Source organism: Rhinichthys klamathensis, unplaced genomic scaffold, assembly GCF_029890125.1.
Source record: "Rhinichthys klamathensis goyatoka isolate OS25496 unplaced genomic scaffold, OSU_Roscu_1.1 h1tg000386l_1, whole genome shotgun sequence".
Taxonomy (NCBI): domain Eukaryota; kingdom Metazoa; phylum Chordata; class Actinopteri; order Cypriniformes; family Leuciscidae; genus Rhinichthys; species Rhinichthys klamathensis.
The window spans coordinates 1,091,683-1,113,945 of record NW_026606890.1 but is presented as its reverse complement, the minus strand read 5'-3'; the positions used below and the strand labels follow the sequence as shown (position 1 = coordinate 1,113,945).

General features: G+C 37.8%; 2 protein-coding genes across 3 annotated transcripts in view; both read left to right on the top strand.

The window, feature by feature from the left end:
* Positions 1-2,483, top strand: part of pfkfb2a (6-phosphofructo-2-kinase/fructose-2,6-biphosphatase 2a) — a 35,208-nt gene extending 32,725 nt beyond the window's left edge. For both annotated transcript variants that reach the window (XM_056234001.1, XM_056234000.1), the window contains 2 exons: positions 1,036-1,227; positions 1,903-2,483. In XM_056234001.1, the coding sequence (XP_056089976.1) occupies positions 1,036-1,227; positions 1,903-1,947 (237 nt within the window). In that variant the 3' untranslated portion in view covers positions 1,948-2,483. The remainder of the gene's footprint in view (positions 1-1,035; positions 1,228-1,902) is intronic.
* Positions 2,484-4,775: 2,292 nt separating this feature from the next.
* Positions 4,776-22,243, top strand: si:ch73-217n20.1 (complement receptor type 2). The gene is made up of 12 exons (XM_056234009.1): positions 4,776-4,978; positions 6,564-6,649; positions 8,873-9,082; positions 9,168-9,264; positions 9,563-9,636; positions 10,768-10,983; positions 11,810-12,031; positions 15,195-15,380; positions 15,546-15,642; positions 17,868-17,941; positions 19,675-19,854; positions 22,005-22,243. Exons 1-12 carry the CDS (start codon positions 4,791-4,793, stop codon positions 22,196-22,198), a joined length of 1,824 nt encoding a protein of 607 aa, XP_056089984.1. The 5' UTR covers positions 4,776-4,790; the 3' UTR covers positions 22,199-22,243.
* Positions 22,244-22,263: the final 20 nt, after the last annotated feature.

Sequence of the window (22,263 nt, the reverse complement as noted above, 5' to 3'; positions counted from 1 at the left end):
TGAGGCACATGTCAGCATGATTGTTGTTGAGGGTGGAGCAAAGTTTTGTTTCGTTTTTTAATAAACTTTGCTTTGATTTACTATCCCAGCCTATTTTATTTTATTTTTTTATCAGAGTGGTCTATAGTCTTTATCACAAACTAAAACTGTTAAGTTAAAAGTATCACTGATGTAAATGGTTACAGCTTGAAGTGGCAGCGAGGTATTAAAAAATATTGAGAAGGTCTTGAAAAAGTCTTGAAAAGGTATTAAAATTAACTTCAAGATTCCTGCATATACCCTGAAGAAGGATGGGTACTCTGCACTGCTGTTCGGCCCATAGGCACACATGACAGTGAGAGACCTGTCTCTAACCCAAAGGCGCAGGGAAGCGATCCTCTCGTTCACCGGGGTGAACTCCAACACATGGTGGCCAAGTTGGGGGGCTATAAGCAAACACACACAAGCCCTCCGCCTCTCACCGGCAACTCGAGAGAGGCTGGACTCTTTACCACTCTGACGGAGTGTGGTTCCAGAGCCCAAGCTGCGCAAGGAGGTGATCCCGACTATCTCTAGTCGGTACCTCTCAACCTCCCGCACAAGCTCAGGCTTCTTCCCCGCCAGCAAGCTGATGTTCCACGTCCCTAAAGCCAGTTTCCGTGTCCAGAGATCGGGTCGTCGGGGCCCCCGCCTTCGACTGCCACCTGATCCACTACGCACCAGCCCCTTACGGTCCCTTCTGCAGGTGCTGAGCCCATGGGGGGAGGCCCGGCCACCAGGCTCTTCGATGATGTTAAAAAAACCATGAGTACATTATTATATGACCGCCCACATTTACACATCAACACCTTAATTTTTCATGCAAAACGGTTAGCCAATCACAACAGATGTCATTTACATATTAAAAAGTCTAAGTGGTTCAATAGCAGAAACAGCCTGTTTAATTCTAAGGATCAAATTTGGGTGCAAGAAGCCTTGACTCATTATAGCCCTTTATAAACATGCCTTTGTCACAGTGTCACCCACATACGTAACTCCTACTTTGTGTGTTATCAGGGAAGCTCCAGACAAGAATTGCCGCCCACTCTGCTGAGGAGAAACAGCTTTACGCCACTGTCTAGTCAGGATCAAGTCAAACGACCTCGTCTCTTCAGTGTCGGCAACCCGCCCCGGATAACCAGCATTCCTGCCGTACCCTCCACACGACTCCCTCAGGCACAGGAGAATGAGGAACTGAACGAGAACCAGGTTTAATTATATGTTAAATATGATTTATTCCTGTGATCAAAGCTGAATTTTCAGCATCATTACTCCAGTCTTCAGTGTCATGTGATCCTTCAGAAATCATTCTAATATGATGATTTTCTGATCAAGAAAAATTTCTGATTAATATTAGTGTTGAAAACAGTTGCTGCTTCATATTTTTGTGGAAACTGCAATACACTTCTATTCGACAGTAAGATTTAATATTTTATTCAGCAAGGTATTACATTTATCAAAAGTGACAGCAAAGACATGTATAATGTTACAAAATATTATATTTCAAATAAATGCTGTTCTTTTGAAGTTTCTATTCATCAAGAATCCTGAAAAATAAAAGTATCACTGTTTCCACAAAAAAATCAGTTTATAGTTGTGAAACCAGTTGAGCTGCCTACTGTCAAATTGTAGGCATTATATATATATATATATATATATATATATATATTGAAGTTGCCTGTCCCTGCAATAAAAAAAATATATATTTCCTGCCAATTTGTAATTATGAAGAAAATTGGTTTTCTTATAACACACACACACACACACACCATAATTACAAATGGGTAGGAATGTGTTTTTCAGTCAGAAGTGGTTGTCGAGAGTCTCTCAAGCATTATTTATGTGTTGACACCAACAAAGTAACCTGTGTCTTCTGTCTTACAGGAAGTACTGAACTGCTTCAGACCGGCAGACTCCATCCAAGAGTGACAACACAAACCACAAGTTGTGTGACACCCCTACCAATTAAACCAATTTAAACGCTTTCTCCAGACATGATTCAACTGTTTCTGATGCCCTCTCAAAATCAGCAGCATAAACACTGCATTATGTAACGCACATGAGTGACATCCATCCATCCGTCCTTCTCAACCTTCATCCGTCGAGCGTTTGGAAGTACGGTAAATCATTGTAGAGTCATTGGTTGAAAAACGTAACAATTAATGCAAGGAAAATTGACATATATTTAATAGATTGACAGCTTGTGGCACCAATTAAAGCACAGTTGAACTGATTGAGTGGGCGTGTCTTGTGCCAGACAAGCTGAATGGCTCTCCAAGATCCGAATTCTTAAAGACACAGTGCACTTCCTGAAACTGATCTAGAAGCGAATGTTCAAGCACTCTTTTTGTTGTCGTAGCATATATTTTGTCCCGTCTTCTTAATAATGCCTTAGTTATATGACTGATTGAGGCCAAATAGGACTGGATAGTTATGTAAATATTTGTCATGATTTTAGCTGTTAGCTATTTAGCTATTGTTTGTGATGTTCTTGCTGTCGTTATTTCCTCATATAGACTCATTCTGCTTTTTGATGGTTTTGATGTAGTGCAGAATGTTTTATTGAATATAATGAATGTGAAACGAGGAAGGGTTTGTGAAATTTACTATATTCCGCCTGTTTTTTCTCCAATGAAGCTTTCTATAATTTGGAAAGGAACATCAGGGTGGTTATTTTAATAGAAAAGCAGATTGTTTTAGTTGTCAAAACTTGTATACTCGTTCATTCAGTCTTGAACGAATGTGTCCTTTCATAAGCACAGAATCAGTAAATAGTTATCTTGAGTTTTTAGTTTTACAAATGTATCTGTAAGAACATTTAAAACTACTGAGAATATGGCAAGCCATGCTGTTATATTAGTTTTCATGTTTAATGTCATTTAGATTATCATTTGCTATGAACCGATATTTATAAACGCTGATATTTTGGAAAGATGTTCTTAAAATTTATTGTAAAATATCTTATAACTTTGAGTTCATGTGGTCTGATTTTTACATGTCTAATTTTATAATGCACAAAGGATGTTCTTAAAGTGCTTAATACGTGTTGAATGTTACGATTAAGACTATGTTCTATCAATCAAATGTCATACAAAGTGGCTGCATTGTAGTTGCTTCTTGCAGCTTATTAATTTTTCATGATTGGATATTATCAGATTTGCAAGTGCCTTTGCTTCGCAACCAAAGTGTATCTAATCCAAGTCAACCGATCTCAGACAGACTGAAGATTCTTGGACCCAAAAATACACATTTACCTCAAAGCCGAGTCCTTTATTTTAATGTAATAATGTTACAGAAAATAAGTTTTGTGTTCTGGTTTCATTGTGACATCATGATAGCATTACAATATCAATATCAGTGGTGACTAACTATGTAATGTCATGCTCATCTATTGATAAAACTTGTGATTTAATAAACCAGTCTGTGATTCAAGTAAAGGTTTTGTCATTTAAATATATAAGCAATCAACATTTATTAAAGTAATCATATATGCATTATCTATTTTACATGCTTTGTATTACATATTTGTTAAAATATATTTAAAAAATTGCTCCATGTAATAGCTGTCAATCATATATATGCCATTTAAATATATTAGCAATCAAAATGTGCAATATTGCCGTAATCATACATGCATTATTAAGTTTACATGCTTTGTCAAGTAGTCACTATTATTTCCATTGTGCTTAATACAATACAGATTGTTTTTAAGCGGCTTTACAGTGATAACAGGAAATGATGATTCAACGACGCAGTTAAATTCTTTAAAGGAGCTCTAAAAAGACCATAGTGTTATTGTCCGGCTGAAATCAGTTTAGTGATTCATTTTGGTTATATAACTATAAAGTGAATCAACAATCAATTACCATCAAGTGTTCGATATTATTCTAGGTTACTACGTACGGAGGATTTGACCCAGTAATTAACAGAATTTAGTTGTAGGAAAGTACTAATCTTCCAATTTTGATGTCAATTATGAATTGGTAAGTTTGGTCAAGCTGCAAAGAAATGTAGGGCTATCTATCATCAGCATTGGTGTGAGAACTAGTGAAAACTAACATGTTTTCTAATGTTATCTCCCAAGGGTATCATGTACAGGGTAAAAAGCAACGGTCCCAGTAGTGAGCTTTGAGGTACTCCATACTGAACTTGTGATCGATATGACATCTTCATTTACTGCTACGAATTGATGACGGTCAGATAAGTACAATTTGAAACATGTCAATGCAATTCCCCTAATGCTAACATAATTTGAATTGCATTTTTTTTTTTAATGATGCCAATCATCATTTTTCTTTCATTTAAATATATTAAATTGTGTAATTTTCCAGTAATCATAAAAACATTATATAAAATCAACTTCTTGCTCTGGTTAATGGTTGATTGAATTTCTGGAAAGATTTATGTTTAATTTCCTTCATAGTGTCCACAGTCGCACAAACAGCTCTGGTTCAGACTGGTCTGCCATGTGGAAAGTGTGGGTGGTTTATGCCATCGCCTTGAGCATGGCCACAACACTGGAAAACTGTATTCACACAGCTCTGGAATATACATAATGCTGTCCTTTTTTTAGAGAATGTTTGTAGCTTGTCCTGAAATAACATCAAGCAAGTGAGGCATTAATATTGTTAAAAATAATATTTAAGAATATGATAAATGATCAAATAAACAGTGTCATTTTTTCCCCTAAGTACAGTGATTAGAGGACGTTGAATTCTTGGGAAAATCATTCCAGTTTGTTATTTCCTGGAATTTTGATCCAATCATGTTATATGCAAAACAAGGTGGCATTTGCCAAACACATCAAAGTTAAAACTGCACATTTTGTCTCCACAGTGATTTCATCAAAAACCCCTGAAGATGACAAAGTGCCATCAGGGTTGGACAACAGAAACTGTGTATCATCACCATGTATTAAAACAGTGCCCCACCCACAGCAGACGATTATATCTTTCTCAAGGTGGGGTTTCGGTTATTTGTAAGACCTGCTTGAATGTTTATTCATGAATCCTCTTTTAACCTTCGTTTTACTAGCCTCACCTCAACCCTTCAGCTTGTTTTACTGGATCTCTTAACTATTGCAGAGGCTGTTAGAATAATAATAACATCCATATCATTGTTTAGCATGTCAAACATGTCAGATGATTTTATGCCTCTGTTAGGATTGATCGGTCAAGGATGACGCTAATAAGCAATCTAGTCTATCACAGAGATATTTCTGAATCCAAAAGTTCTCAAGGACTACGAAAGATAACCATGAATGTTTAGGCTGTTGGACGAAAGATAACCATGAATGTTTAGGCTGTTGGACCTGCAAGTAAAGTAAACTGTATTTGAGAACATTGCTCTTATTTTCTCTAAATCTGCCAACCATCTTGTCCACGAAGATACAATATGATTTATGACGCAGTGATAATTCTGTAGGTGAAAAATCCTACAGACATTAAAAGCGCATGTATGGGCTTGTTGTAATGATATCTTGCAAAAACCTTTACCAGATGTGAACCGCAGTAGCTACTGCTATCAAAGAAAAACAAAGAAAAAGCATTTAATAAAATGAAATCTAAATGAGACAATGCATTTGTGTGATATAATAATAACAACAGCACACTGTAGATGAAAGTACTGCATTAACATTATTAGAGTACATTGGAACACTATGTAGCCTGAATGTACTGAATAATGCAGTATAGAGTGTATTAGGCATGTTTTACCATTTTACTATTTTACATTTAGTCCTTCATTATCTACTCATTTATTTACATATTATTTTGTTCATTAATGTATTCGTATGTGATTGAATACGAAAATGACTCATGGTTTTACAACAAATAAAATAAAATAAACCATGGTTTAACTATAGTAACCATGTTTTTTTTATTTCAATTGTTGTAAAACCATGGTTAATTTTAGTTGAATAAAATGGTTAACAATACTGTAGCCTATACAATTGTATGTAAATGGTAGTCAATCCGCCAAAAAAAAAAACATGGTTACTTACACTTTTACAAAAAAAACATGCTATTTTTGTAACTCTTTTCAACTAGTCACTGCTAGCCTACCTTTTCATCACTTAGCCTAATAGTTCTGATTCATTTGCTAGGCTAGTCACTCCTAATCAGCTTGGCAGAAAGGAAAAAAGAAAAAGCTAGTAATAAATAGGCCTATTAGTATTCCAGTAGCAAATTATAGTACTTATTATTAATATAGCCTAATACTAGAGTAACTGAACAAAATAACTAATAGGCTAATAATAAATAAATAAAAGTTATTGGATAATGTTTGCCACAGAGGGTCAAAACCACGACCCACGTTCTGGTCCATTCAGAAACGCGCTTTTTTCTAGTTTATTCTTGGAATTTTGATATTATTTGAATGAGTTGGTCGTTTATTGTTGTTTTACAAGAACTACGGACTATACCGTAACCGAATATAGAAGTGTTTTATGTCCTGAATGAGGGCAGGGTTTGATTTCGTCACGACAGCGGGCGTATGTTATTTAAGCAAAGGAGTGTAATTTGAACACATTATTTGTTTTCCTTCAGACAGACTCCTCTTCGTCTGCAGAAATCCGTGAATATGGCGACTGTTTGGGGGATTATACTCATACTTGTGTTTGCGCATTTTGTAGGTGAGTAACGTTACATTAATGTCTACGCGACAAAACAAGATCGCGTCATTATTATCAACGACTTAAAGCAGTTAATGTGGCACGCGCGTCATCTCTCGACGTAACGTCTATTGACGCAGTGCTCCGCTATTCCAACCACTTTATATATTTTTCACGTATTATATCATGTGTGAGATTATCGCTATTGGGTCATTCTTAGCATTTGGTGCCATTAGAGTCCTCATGACATAATGTGGTATTATTTGAGTAAAAATGGGCTAATACTTGTTTCTAAATGATCATCTTAAATTGTTAATCCCCCTTTACCATAGAACACAATAAATGTACCCAGGATTAATTAATAATAAAAAAAAATTACTCTGATGTTAGTGCAAGTAGGCTAAACTGCCATGTCCCCAAGTAAGCTTGCACAACTTCAGCCACAAATATAAGTAATAAAAATCAAATAAATTCCTAATTTTTCAATATTGATGTATATTCTTATTTATAATATTCCTCACAAAAATATATTTTTTGTTAGTTATACATTTTTAATACTTAAAGTCTTTAAAAAATGTTGTGTCCCTGAATTGAATGTCCCCCCTGTTACTCTGATGGAAAATCCCTCTGAACACGCCCATTGACTGTTCCTCTAATCACATGTCTCTCAAGAATTTTAATACTTTTTGGTGGCAAATTATCTTCAAGAAGCAGAGTAAGTATCATTCCTTAATTCACTCTTTTTTCAATGTTTTAGAATGATTCACTGAAGTGGTAAAGCATAACATGTCCACCCTGTTATGCCTATTTATAGTGGAAACTGATAATTGTTTGTAATTTTGAAAATATGGTTAATAAACAGGTTAAAAATCTTCCTCAATAATCACTGCGCACTAGCTTGTTTTTCATCACATTTGTAGCAATGGCTAACTTTAGCATAAAATGTCCCTCCTGTTACTGTCCACCCTGTTACTCTTTTGCACACTAACAGGGTGGACATATTGTAACAGAGTGGGCGTAAATGCTAAATAAATGAGTGTTTACAGCTTGAATTGGTACTTATAATTAATTTATTATACATTTATTTGTTATATACCTTCAGGGGGTGCCAGGGTAAATGAGTTGATAACATTTATTGTTGTTTAGTGGTGTGATGTCCACCCTGTTACCCCTCTGTCCACCCTGTTACCTCTGTTTTTTTATTATTATTTTAAGTTAATAAAATAAGTTCAACAAATGTTATGCATATCTTTGTGGTTAATTTTAGGGAATGAAATGGCAAAATGAAATAATTAAAAAATGCGGCAAAATTCCATTGAAATGTCTTTTTATTCTAAAAGAAATGTGTTGAAATTACCACTGTGGCTTAAAATACAACTTTTTTTAAGATAATGCTCGTTAATGAACACTTTGTTAAAATACATTTGCGGGGTAAAGTGAGGGACATTTGAGCTCTTAGAAAATGTAAATATTACAATAACTGTGAATTCAAAACATTTATTAATTTAGATGAGAATGTCCTGTAACAGGGTGGACATTTGGCCTTTGCATGTGTGAAGAATTTGGTCAAAATTATTAAAGAGTGATATCCTGAGCTGGACCAATATATTTTTCTTGTAGTGTAACAAACCATTCTTCAGATAAAATGAATAAATCATGGAAATTTTTACTTTTTTTTTGGAAATTTACCAAGCTGAAATGGCACCGAATAGTAGGAATGACCCTATTCAGTTTAAGGGCAATGTATTTAAACAACTTTATTTGTCTAGTAGGCCTATGTGATGGACACCTGTCAGAACAATAAGCTGGCTCAGCTGATTAAAAAAAAAAACAATAATGTAAACAGTTCAAGGCAAAATTCAAGGCTATTGGAAGATTATGTAGTTTCATAAATAGGCATACTCATAAACATAAAGTTAAACACGGGTCATATACGCTGCAGCTATAAGTTTAGTAACTGGAGTTATTTTATTGTGCATACCTTAAGTATTTTTTTCCCATAATGTTGAAAATAGATTTGCTGCCATATAGAGTCATGCATTGCATAATATCTTCCAGTTGCAGGTCATTAAGTTCTTTACAACATTTACACTCAACATTAACACTTGCTCAGACTTTCAGTATTTACATCACATTGATGATTAAGTTGCAATGTTATTTTCAGTATGGTTGTCAAAATGCATTATTAGTTGCCTAATCATATGAAAAGCATTTTTTCATTTCTATCATTTTTGTGCTTTTCAGTGTCCATTTCACAGTTTCAAACACATAAATGTGGTGAACCAACCAAATATCTGGACAAGCAGCTGGACACCAAATATCTTCACAAAGTAGTGTTCAATGACCAGGAAAAAGTGGTTTATAAATGTGTTCAGGGTTATTCACAATCAGAAGGAAGTCGATTGGCATACTGTAAGAAAGGACACTGGACAACCTTGACCATGAAATGCCGAAGTAAGATACGTTTATCTATGTCTCTAAAATATCTTAATCATTTATTGCACTCCACCTTTTCATATTTTCTCTTTTATTCTCACAGAGAGAAAGTGCAATGCGCTGGGTGACATAGAGAATGGCCAATACAGTCGAGATGGACAGTCGTTCGGTGATAGAGCCATTGCTATGTGCAATACAGGGTACTGAACGCTTATTTTGATTCTTTATGTCTGAAGTCCATAAGAAAACATGGCTATATGAGAATAAATAGAGTAGGTGGAATACGTGAAGAGGGTTGAATAAGTGTTGATGTGGTTAAGCATCATATTTATTTAGGACAGTGTAAATAAGTTAAAAATGTATATTTTCACATGAAAGGTCTGTTAAATACATTTTTCTCAACTTTGTTCTAGGTCTCCCTCTATTAAATAGTATATTATCAAACCAGGTTAATAATTTTTCCCTTTCTGTTATTAATATACTTGTTTTCTCATGCAGATATGTTTTGAGAGGAGAAAGAGTCCGCATGTGTCTGGAAAAAGGTTGGAACGGGACAGACCCCATCTGTGAAGGTGCTTTTAACCCTTTGTCATGCTAAAATCACCCCAACCCTTCAATTTATATAATATCAATTACAATACTCAATACACACGCTCATAAAATGCAATTATATCTTTTAAAAACCATAAACTATGGAAAAAGCATGATGCAGCAGCGTTTCGCCAGACCTCTACAGTGCATTAGGTGTAAGAGGATTGTATGGCAGTAAATCCGCTTTGATATATTGAGTTTGTGGGTTTTCCAAGATCTAGGCTCTGCAGCTTATTATCGTCCTCTAGTGGTGTTTACCTGTAATTCATCATCAGAAGCTTTTGGGGAGACACGTCAAGTTTTTGTCTTTTTATGACACTGCCACAAAGCAAAGGCAATGTTCACACTCCAGCTGAACTAAATTCTCACTTCACCTATTAATATGGAAAAAATAACAAGCCCAAAGATGCCTATAATAAGTGGACATGGCAACGCTGCAAATGCGCGCATTACAAAGATAAACAAAAACACAGCAGAGCGAGAACCGAGCGCAACAGTCAAACATGTTCTTCAAGCGCATGTTTGCATAGAAAAAGAATGGAAAATGGACAAAAACCTTAAGGTTTAGCCAACAAAATGAACAAATATTACACATGGTTATACCCCACTCTCTCTCTCTCTGACACACACACAGTAGCCTGTATTACTCACACATCCTGTGATAGCACAAAGAAATGCGCAGCCATTTGCACTTTGCTAAATGAACACGCTGTTGCATTTTTAATAATGTTTAAAAAAAAGTTTACCCATTATTTTGCTATAAGCTGTTTAATCGGTTATAGGCTACTCGAGGAGCTCTACCGGTGATCGATTGCGTTTGTGTCGGAGACTCCTTGTCTATGGAAGAGAATTTATGTCTGGCAAAAATGCACTCATTACATAGGAACGATGATCCAGTGCTGTTTTTGAGATGCAGTTACATGAAGAAAAAAAAGTTTTATGTGTGCCATTCCACATCCGTTTTAAGGCAGCCTATTACACGCAGGCTATGCACGATCACAGTTTGCATGTTAATTGTTTTTCTCTAGATTTGAAGCAGGAATTAATTCATTATTTTTTGCCACCCCAATAAAATCACCGGGTCTTAATTGGCCACAACCCTGGAACAAAAGTTCTGCCTACGCCCCTGCCTGGTTTAGTGTCAAAGATCATCTGTTCAGCACCTGTTGTGGCAAACCAACGGATTTATCCCGGAGAGAGGACACAGTACACACCCCAGGACACTGTAACCATCACCTGCAGTGAGGGATTTGATCTGATTGGCTCATCAGCGGTCACATGTGGGCCAGATGGCCAATGGCTGACCTTGCCTGAGTGTCGCCCTAAAGGTAATTAAGGCTGTTTTCACACTTGGGCTGGATCCAAAATCACATACTTTGTTACTATATAGAAGGCAAAAACAGTATGTGACAAAATAATTCACAGTACTCATAAAAGAGTATTGTGACGCGAGATTGTGAAGTGCGCATATACGATGGACACTTTACTATCCCATGAGGCCACAGGAGAGCATTTGTGAATGGCTTTAAAGTGTCACTGGTAGGTCATAATATATTCATGATATATAGAACATACTTTTTAGCGTGAAGTAATTCATTATTCAAAATTAGTACCTGCTCAAGAGAGTGTGATTTTAGATGCAGCCCTGATTTGAATACTTGATCTGAAACTCCACCTACTTCCTCAAATGTTTCATTTCAAGTGATACGAAGAATGGATGATGCTCACTAAAGGTGGTTTCTTGCTCTAAACTCAATTTAACACCAGAAAGATGTCAGCCTCCAACATTGGATAGACATTGAATTTCGGTTGGAAATGAAAATCCCCCTGAGATCATCTTATAGTCTTGGTGATTTAAAAAAAAGAAAGAAATTGTGCCAATTTTAAATTTTTCATGACCATTTTCCACCCTTTCTCTGACCTTTTGAATGGTCTGTTTTTTGACGCTGCTCCTTTAAGAAACTCCCGTTCACATGTGAAATGAGCAATGGCACTGAAATGTTTTTGCAACTTTGCAACTTTAATAAATACTCTTTTATTCCTGTTATCTTTAAACATTAAGGAACACTTTAAATGTGTTGCATAAATTATATTCACTTCACTTCAGTGTTTCTCCTTGTTTTTCCTTCATCTCAAAAGGTCAGTTCTCAAAAGTTTTATTCTCAAGAGGTGTTGATCTCAAAACATGTCCCACTCCTGAAATGGGAAAAAGTGGTTCAGTGAAAGAGCTGAAGTCTGCTTACATGCCGGGAGAGTCCGTATCCGTCACCTGCAGCGAGGGCTTTGATCTGATTGGCTCACCACAGGTCACATGTGGGCCAGCCGGCCAATGGCAGGGCTTGCCTGAGTGTCTCCCTAAAAGGATTTCAGCTTCTGGTAAGAACACTAATGTGTTGAAACCATAAAAAAAAATTACAAACAGTAGTATGCTTTGTAGTCACATGACCTCAAAACCTCAAAAGGTGATCAGGACCCTGACTTGTATCACACCTTCAGGGTTTATTACGGCTGGATGTACATTATCTTGCTTATTGCACATCTACTTTCCACACGAGTTAATAATAAGACATAATATTAATTTAAATTGAAATATTTTATTAGCTCATTAAATGTGAAGAAAAACAGTTTCTAGCCGCTTTGAGCCTTAGAAGAAGACAATCAAGTTCAAACAAGAAGGACGTTTAGGCTAAGGGATAACTTATCATTGTGCAGTGTTGAAATCTTGGAATAACTGACCTTGGAATGTCGCGACTGACTGATATTATACTTTTTTTCAGGATTCTTAAGGTTAAAAAACAGCATTTATTTCAAATAGAACATTTTTGTAACATTAGAAATGTCTTTACTGTCACGTTTGATAAATTAATGCTTCCTTGTTAAAAGTAGTGATGGGCAGATCGAGGCTTCGTGAAACTGAAACGGTTGAAAACAGTCCGACACCCGTTTCCATGGTGACCCCTAGTGGTCAGAACAGTGTAAATGCAACAAAAACAGGGGCCAAACATGCATAAAAACATATTTTACAAATCTATTGCAAATTTTTTATTGAAAGTAAAATCTTTCAAATGCAATTATCTAATCATTTAATAAGATTATCAAGTGTCTATATGTTATTTTATCAATTGTCAGGGTTTGTTTTGTTTGCTCTATGAATGGCTCAGCTAAACAGACCAATAAGAGACTATTACTACTATTATTAATTTTAATTATACTAATGTCTAATTAAAACGTCTAAACATTTTTATAAAACTGATCAGAGATCAGGTAAAACCCACAGACACTTGTTCATTGGTTCTTAGTGACTCGGAGATCTTCGCCCCCAGCGGTGAACCATTGAAATTTCGAAGTGTTTAGAAGCGTTTCGAAACAGTTATGACGTAATGGAGCCTCGTTTACTGAAATCACGTGACTGGCAGTTTGATACACACTCCGAACCATTGATTCGGAACAAAAGATCCGTAAAGGTTTCGAAGCTTCATGAAGCAGTGTTTTGAAATTGCCATCACTAGCTGAAAGATCTGAAGGATCATGTGACAGTAATCGCTACTGGACATTTAGCTTTGCATCACAGGAATAAATTACATTTCAAATTATATTAAAACATAGAAAACAATTCTTTTAACTTGAAATAATATTGTCACAATATTACTGTTTTTACTGTATGTTGAAAAAAATAATGCAGCCTTGGTGAGCAAAAAAAAATCTTTTGACTGGGTTGTATGTATATATATATATATATATATATATATATATATATATATATATATAAATATATATATATATATATATATATATATATATACACTCACCTAAAGGATTATTAGGAACACCATACTAATACTGTGTTTGACCCCCTTTCGCCTTCAGAACTGCCTTAATTCTACATGGCATTGATTCAACAAGGTGCTGAAAGCATTCTTTAGAAATGTTGGCCCATATTGATAGGATAGCATCTTGCAGATGATGGAGATTTGTGGGATGCACATCCAGGGCACGAAGTTCCCGTTCCACCACATCCCAAAGATGCTCTATTGGGTTGAGATCTGGTGACTGTGGGGGCCATTTTAGTACAGTGAACTCATTGTCATGTTTAAGAAACAAATTTTAAATGATTCGAGCTTTGTGACATGGTGCATTATCCTGCTGGAAGTAGCCATCAGATGATGGGTACATGGTGGCCATAAAGGGATGGACATGGTCAGAAACAATGCTCAGGTAGGCCGTGGCATTTAAACGATGACCAATTGGCACTAAGGGGCCTAAAGTGTGCCAAGAAAACATCCCCCACACCATTACACCACCACCACCAGCCTGCACAGTGGTAACAAGGCATGATGGATCCATGTTCTCATTCTGTTTACGCCAAATTCTGACTCTACCATCTGAATGTCTCAACAGAAATCGAGACTCATCAGACCAGGCAACATTTTTCCAGTCTTCAACTGTCCAATTTTGGTGAGCTCTTGCAAATTGTAGCCTCTTTTTCCTATTTGTAGTGGAGATGAGTGGTACCCGGTGGGGTCTTCTGCTGTTGTAGCCCATCCGCCTCAAGGTTGTGCGTGTTGTGGCTTCACAAATGCTTTGCTGCATACCTCGGTTGTAACGAGTGGTTATTTCAGTCAAAGTTGCTCTTCTATCAGCTTGAATCAGTCGGCCCATTCTCCTCTGACCTCTAGCATCAACAAGGCATTTTCGCCCACAGGACTGCCGCATACTGGATGTTTTTCCCTTTTCACACCATTCTTTGTAAACCCTAGAAATGGTTGTGCGTGAAAATCCCAGTAACTGAGCAGATTGTGAAATACTCAGACCGGCCCGTCTGGCACCAACAACCATGCCACGCTCAAAATTGCTTAAATCACCTTTCTTTCCCATTCTGACATTCAGTTTGGAGTTCAGGAGATTGTCTTGACCAGGAGCACACCCCTAAATGCATTGAAGCAACTGCCATGTGACTGGTTGATTAGATAATTGCATTAATGAGAAATTGAACAGGTGTTCCTAAAAATCCTTTAGGTGAGTGTAGATAGGCTACAGAACAATAATCAAGTTATCACGCAATTCTTCTGGCAGGATCATTTTATTTAGCGAAATATCTCACCATTCACTGATGTGTCCAGGTCGCACTCAAATGTGAGTACATTTTCTGTCATCTTTGCAGTACTGTGAAATGAAGAGTGTGCAAAGTAACATATTTTAGCAACCGTGTGAAAGCGAATAGCACATAACATGCACAATACCAGTATAAACATGAATATATATTGGTTCAATATGCGTCACATGACTAAACTCACATCATCGTTTTTAAAGCGTATTAGTGTGGACAAGGCCTGGCTCAAATGACAGGCACAGGGAAAACAGAACCAAAACACAGTATACATGTTTCATGTTAGTTTTCCATTCCAGATCCAGGTTATGTTGTTTACTAGTGTTTCCTTCTTTTTAAAGACCAATTTTCTTTTATTAGGCTATTCGTTCTGTTGTTGAGATCAGTGAATAATATAGATAAGATTCAGTGGTTAAAACTCCTCTCCCACAGGTAAATGTGGTCCAGCTCCGTCACACCCCAACCTGGAGCTCCGAGACGGGTCGTCCACGCTGAAAGAGTACCCGTCTGGCGCTCGCATTCGTTACAGGTGCGGTGTAGGATACCGGCGGGCCAGAGGGAGCGACAGTATTCACTGTCAAGCTGGCCAGTGGACGAACCTGCGGATCCAGTGTGAACGTATGTTGCAGGAACTTTAACTCCGCGTGTGTGTGTGAATCTGCTTTCATATCCGGAGACATTTAATAGGAGGCAGTTAATGAAAGTTTTTGATACCAGACTGAATTCACATTCTTGACTTTCCTCATGTGTTGGAACAATCTAACAATATGTTTATATCAAAAGGGAAAAGATGCGGATCTGCTGGAGAGATTCCCTTTGGCCGCTTTGAGTACACAGGGGTGTTATTCGGACATTCAGCTAAAGCCATCTGTCAAGAAGGGTGATTATAATGCTTCTTTTTTTGTTGTGTGAAATTTACATAAGACACTATGCCTGAACTAAATCAAGGGCTCTGCTCCAAAAGCTAGTGAACTGCTGAAATAGGCAGGATTTTAAGGTATTGTAAAGAGGTAGTGTCTATTATACCTTATTTTGGGCACATTTGCATGTGTCCATTGTGGAGAAGACAATCCCACAATGCACTGCACACAATGCACTTATTATAAAATAATTATAATCCATCAAAATTGTGGAGCTACGCAAAATAATTGTTGATTATATTTTCAATTTGATTCAATACCAGAAAGCAAAACAAATGTACAGTGTTCATGCTATTGTAAGCATTGCTAAAGCCAAACTCAATTAGGGGCCGTTCAAATGTCGCATCTTTTGCGCTCATTATAATGAACTCGATCACAATAGAGTTTTTTCCAGGCGAGATGGAAAAAGTCCCAACTTTTCAGAACCAACCAATCAGCTTCACCTTTTCCGTAAGATTGTGTTTTTCATCATCTCCATTAATAACTCTGCAAGGTATTTCTGGTGCTGGAAAATCCATTTAAATCCATTTGCTAAAACTTCCTTGGAGAAGGCTGGTGTTTTCCACACGTTTTTAGACACAACATGTGAAAGGCCCTTTAAAAACAACGGTGAGTCGAATATCTACTGCAGTATGTAGAACATTCCAGATCATTTAGATAGAAGGCAGAAAAATAAAGCTTCTTTATTGGCATTGATAATTCCATTTAGAACCTTTAACATCCATGGAATCTTTCCGTTCCACAAAAGGTTCTTTAGATCATTTAAATGTTCTTCCACTTAAAAGAAAATGGTTCTTTTATGAACTGATCTCTGAAATCGTCTTTGGGGAACCCAAAATGGATCTTCTTTTATATCACTGAACCATTTTGGGTTCCCCAAAGTACCTTTGATTAGCTGCGTTTACCCTTCAAATTGCACAAATTGAAATTGCGCATTGAAAATACGGCCAATGGAAACCAGTCAATTTCACAAAAACTCCTATTTATCGCAAAAAGTTGGATGAGGTGGTTTTTCCAGGCAATTCGAAATAGGAATATTTCGCAAAACTGCAATTGAAACAGTTTTTGCGCATTTACAGGTCACCCCGCGTACGTAACAGTCCATCATTCTTTAAAGATGGCGCGGTATGGAGTTCTTTATTAAACTTTTTGTTAGGCTTTTCTTACCATTAATGCTTGGATAACACGTCCACATCTCCTTCGATTAAAAACAATGCCTAGTGAGGTTGCGGCGATATACGTAAACTTACCAACATCAATTGCCATGATTTATCACGAGAGAGAAAAATTCCGCTTTAGTCTCATAACATCAGTTAAAGGGGTCATATAATGATACATGCACTTTTTCAAGTTGATTGTACTGAAATGTGTGTTGGCAGTGCCTGTACACAACCATCATATAATGATAAAAATCCATCCAGTGGTTTTGTTTTAATCTCCTTATATGTTTTCCCCTGCCTCAAATCGAGCCGTTCGACCATGTGACGTCACACGGTCGGATGCCCCTCCCACGATTGTTGATTGACAGCAGCGTTTCAACACAGACCCGCCCTGAGCGAGCTGTCATCATAGTCCGCCATTGTCGATACGCTGGAGCAGAATGGCGTCCCGCTGCCATTCTTTCTCCAAAATAAACCCTCAACTATTGTCAAGGCAACACTCCACGTGTGTGCGAAGCTCATTATCATTTAAAGACACATGCACTTAAACGGCGCGCTGAAAACAGAGCTGTTTTTGACCACGTAAAATTAGCGTTTTCTTACAATACTAATGAGAATTTTTAATTAAAGTATATTACAAACTTTTCATTTAGACTCTAAAGAATCATATTAACTTGTATAAAAATGGCATTATATGACCCCTTTAATGGAAACGCCGTCATTTCACAATAGTTTTTATCGACATTTAGAAAATATCGCAAAAGTTTTGCGCAAATCTGTAATGGTAACGCGGCTAGGGATCAGTTCGTAAAAGAAACATTATTTTATTAATCTAAAGAACCTTTTTCCACTATAAAGAACCTTTTGTGGAATGGCTTCTTCATGGGACCATCTAACCCAAAACATAAAGCTTCTTGATAATAGTGACGGCAGCTCACTTGTGTTTGGAACAGAGCCAATGTGTCATTAGACATTCGTCCATCTTGGTTTCATTTTCTTTTCTTTTCTCTGATCGCTCTCTTTAGGTATGAACTGATTGGCCCACTTATGCGGACCTGCCGGGATGGAGGCTGGGACGGAAGGGTCCCTGTGTGCGAGCGTATGATGCTTTTCTGACAGTTTTCATTTTTCTATTCTATTCTTGATTTTTAAATATCGAAATCCCAATGCTTTAAATAACACCATTGCAAACCAAACGACGCCATTTACTTTACATCAAAACAGGGTCAGGAATAGAATACAAGATTACAGTCATTATTACACACTAAATGTATTCTTTTTATCCTTAGCCTTAAATTCCCTTTATTGAAACAACACACTTTTAGCATTGAGTGATCGAAGGGTTTTCAATAACCTGTTTTACTTTAAGGAACCATACATCGGTGTATTATTTTCTTTGTTTTGATATTTAAATTCATAATCATTTATAATCATTAGTCATTTATGTAGTTGTCATTTGATTCATTATTTATTCATATTATTATTATTTGATTTAAATAATTTATCATTTAATAATTGTATTATTATTCATTTGTCATTTTATGTTTTGTATATTACTTATTTTCTTGCTCATGCAATGCTTGCTGTTGTTGTTAAATCTTAAGATTGTGTGGGTTAAAGTGATGTTTGTCTTCATGAGTTCGAGATGTGAGAGAATGTCTCCATTTCAAGGTTTTTATCGTCACAGGACGATGTTGTGACGCAGGCATTTTCCGTTGTTTTTCCCGTGGTATAATAACACTTGTTGGAATCGTACGGAAGTCAGGCATTGAGTAGTGTAACATCTAGATGAAGTCTGAGCATTGAAACATACGCAACTTAGATTATTCAATTAACTCATCACTTTATCTCCCGCTTCTGCTCTTCTCTTTCTCAGTCAAACTCTCAGACTGATAGAAGACTGTTAATAGAGTCTTGAGGTAAAAGACGAGACTTTCTGTTGACATGTTTTGCTGGGTTGCACACCAGAAAAGCGGATATCTTTTGACAAGATCCGGTGTCCGGGGTTGAGTTTTAAAATTTTAGAATTTCATCCGATCTGACTGTCCAATTCACAGATGACATTACCTGGAAATTAATCATTTTACAGAGGTAGAAGTTAGGAGAAACAGCAGCGGATGAATATTAGTTCTGAATTAAATGTATTCTTTAAAGCAGCACTAAGTAGGAATTCCGTTTTTGTCAAACAGTGACCCCTAGAGTCGCTGTGGAGTACTTGTACTGTCGTGAATAGCACTCACGCAGAGATGGCTCGCACTCACGGCCGGATCCCCTCCCCCTGTACACCGGTACCTGTTCAGTAGGATGGACGCTGTAACGAGTGGAAATAATGTATGGCCCCTTTAAGAGCTGCGCGCGCCCAACACCACATGTATACGGCGCCGGGTTATTTCTGTTTGATGCTCATTGAGAGTTCAACATACTGAAAACAATAATCTACACTAATTAATGTGTTTATTCTTGATGGGAGCTTTTTTGATTGGTTTGAATGATTATGAACTCGATTAACCATGGAAAACCAAATGAATGAAACTGAAACTGGCACTGGCGTATGTATAATTACATATGAAGTATTTCTGACTGTTTTTTTAAGTAAGCTACATGTAGGATAATAGGATAAAATGATGAAACAAATTAGTTGTGTCCGAATTCCTCGCTTCGTTTCGTTCACTCCTAACTGCCAATCATTATATAGGGATCAGAGAATGAGTGAACAAGTGAGCGATTCAGACACAAACAAGTCAACGAGGGTTGATTGCTATGGGCTATCCTTAGTCTAGGATTGTATTGTTTCCCATCTCTGATGACAGTGTGTGTTTGTGTGTTTTGCAGCGGTTCACTGTCCTCCACCCCCAGAGGTCCAGGGTGCTGAGATCTCCGACCCCATGTATGACCATGTTCCCTTCGGTCACGTGGTGTCCTATCACTGCCGTTCTGGCGCTCTGATTGGTGCGAGAGAGATTCACTGCACACAGAAGGGCACGTGGAGCGCCCCGCCTCCTGAGTGTAAAGGTAACTATTAAAAGGTCACTAACACTATGCATGAAGCTGTGTATTTATGATATTTGAGGTTTTGAGGTTGGGTAAGATGAACCAACTAAAGTTTCTACTGTGCACAATGATATTTTTGGCCATATATTCAGGAAGAGCCCATCATTTTTAAAGTGCCCCTATTATGCTGTTTTAAAGATTCTTAGATTTTCTCATAGTATCCATTGCAGCATCAGCACATTCCAAGGTGATGATGCACAGGGCAACTTTTTGAGCAATGTTGCTGGGCAATGTTGCTGTCAACGGGCAACCAGATGAGACACAGGGCCCACGACCGACCTAAATTATTCAGAAAGGAACAAGTTTGTATTGCCCATTTTCAACAAACAAGTTTGTATTGCCAATTTTCAATGGGAAAGTGCCCAAGCAACAATCACTCAGCAAGATTGCCCAGCAACATTGCTCAAAAAGTTGCCCTGTGTATCATCACCTTTAGGCCCCATTTACACTGCATGGTTCAAGTGACCCAAATCCGATTTTTTCCTCTCATGAGGCACAGATCAGATATGAACCGTGTAAGCAGGAAAAAAAACCCACATGGATTCCGATTTTCTCAGATCGGATTCAGGCCTCACTCATATGTGGTAATAAATCGGATATGAATCGGATACGTGCATTTGCGTGTGCCATGTAAGCAGACAAATCGGATATTCCCCAGTAAATGCGAGTCGTACGTCATTAAAAAAGTGACGTCAACTCAGGTGGACACCACCAACTGAGATCACATGACTTATTATAGGCGCGGTGGAGAACGAAGGATACACACAGTGGAGGAATGCGGAGGTTTCATGTCTTTTGAGTGTTTGGGGCGAAGAGACAGTGCAGGCAAAAATGCAGGGTTGTTACAGAAATAAATCTGTGTTTGAAGACATTTCACGAGATATGGGGAGGCACGGTTTTAAGCACTCGTGGCTACAGTGCCACCGTAAGATAAAAAGCTTAATGACTTTTAAAAAATATTGTGGAAAGCAAAACACTGGATAATTTTATTCGCATCTGCATCCATTGTATTTCGTGCTGTTTTACTTCCTTTTCCGGGTCAGAACGTCTACATTTGGTAGTTTCAGCAGTGTATAGTGTAAAAGCAAAAATCGGATACGGGTCACTTTTAAAAGATGATGTAAGCGGGTCGTCAAAAAAATCGGATAAAGTCAGAAAATCGGATTTGGGCATCAAGACCTGCAGTGTAAATGCAGCCTTAAGCCCCGTTCACACTACACGTGACCAAGCGACGCGATACCATTCATTTCAATGGTGAGCGGGCGACTTCCGGCGACACGCGCGACAGCAACCGTTGGCGACTAGATGGGGCGTGTCTGGCGACGCGATAAAGTTGAGAAATGTTTAACTTTATGCAAATGAAGAGCGATTTTCGCGAGCGACAACCAATAGGAGTGGAGCGCACGTGATCCTTCTCCTCAGCCCCTGGGCCTGCAGTGATAGCGGCAAGAAAGCTGATTCGCTGTCTTTTGGATGTCATACTAGTCAACCAGTAGTGGGAACGCCCACTAGCGACCTCATCGCCAGCGGCTGGCGACTTGCAGCGACAAAGTCGCGTGTAGTGTGAACGGGGCTTGTAGTCTCTCTAAACTCCTCCTTTCTGCGAGCCTGCTCCTCTCTGATTGGTCAGATTGCCCGGTCTGTTGTGATTGGTCGGAAACCAAACGCTCATTACCATATCTGAATCATTTGTATCACTTGATACACAGTGATACGAACAGTAACAATGGCGTCGGGTTTACCGTTTCAATCTCATCCTTTGGAAGAGCATCAAAGTGGATTTGCTTTCGCTGAGCAGAAAACAGCGTCTTCTCGAACATGAACACACACCAAACTCTTTCAGTCTCCGCTACCACTACAGTGTTTGAGGGTCAAAGTAGATGAAGTCAAGAAGACCATAAGCTGGAATTGTGTTAAATTGCTGGAAGTGAGCCTGGAATTACTGACGACGACTCGTTTCAGGATGTTTTGTAATCGCTTTTTTTTTTTTTTTTTTGGGAGACAATAACTTCCATTTATCGTGAATTTTGCTGAACACATATTTGTGAAATATTTCTGTGGCCCCTTTATTTGAATACATGAATTAACAGACTTGTTCCTGTGCCTTTCAGACATTGTCTGTCCTCAGCCACATGTGCCACGTGGATCAAGGATGAGGGGTTTCAGGTCTGTCTATAAATTCGGGAACACCGTGACGATCGTCTGCAATCCTGGTTTAAGGCTGATTGGGGAGAGTTTCGTCACCTGTGGCCCAGAAGGGAAGTGGAATCCAAGACTTCCGGATTGTGAGCGAAGAAACAGATAAATATTTAACTGAAAGTCACATACAATACAGCTGGCAGTCTCAGTCTCTTTCTTATCACTGTATTT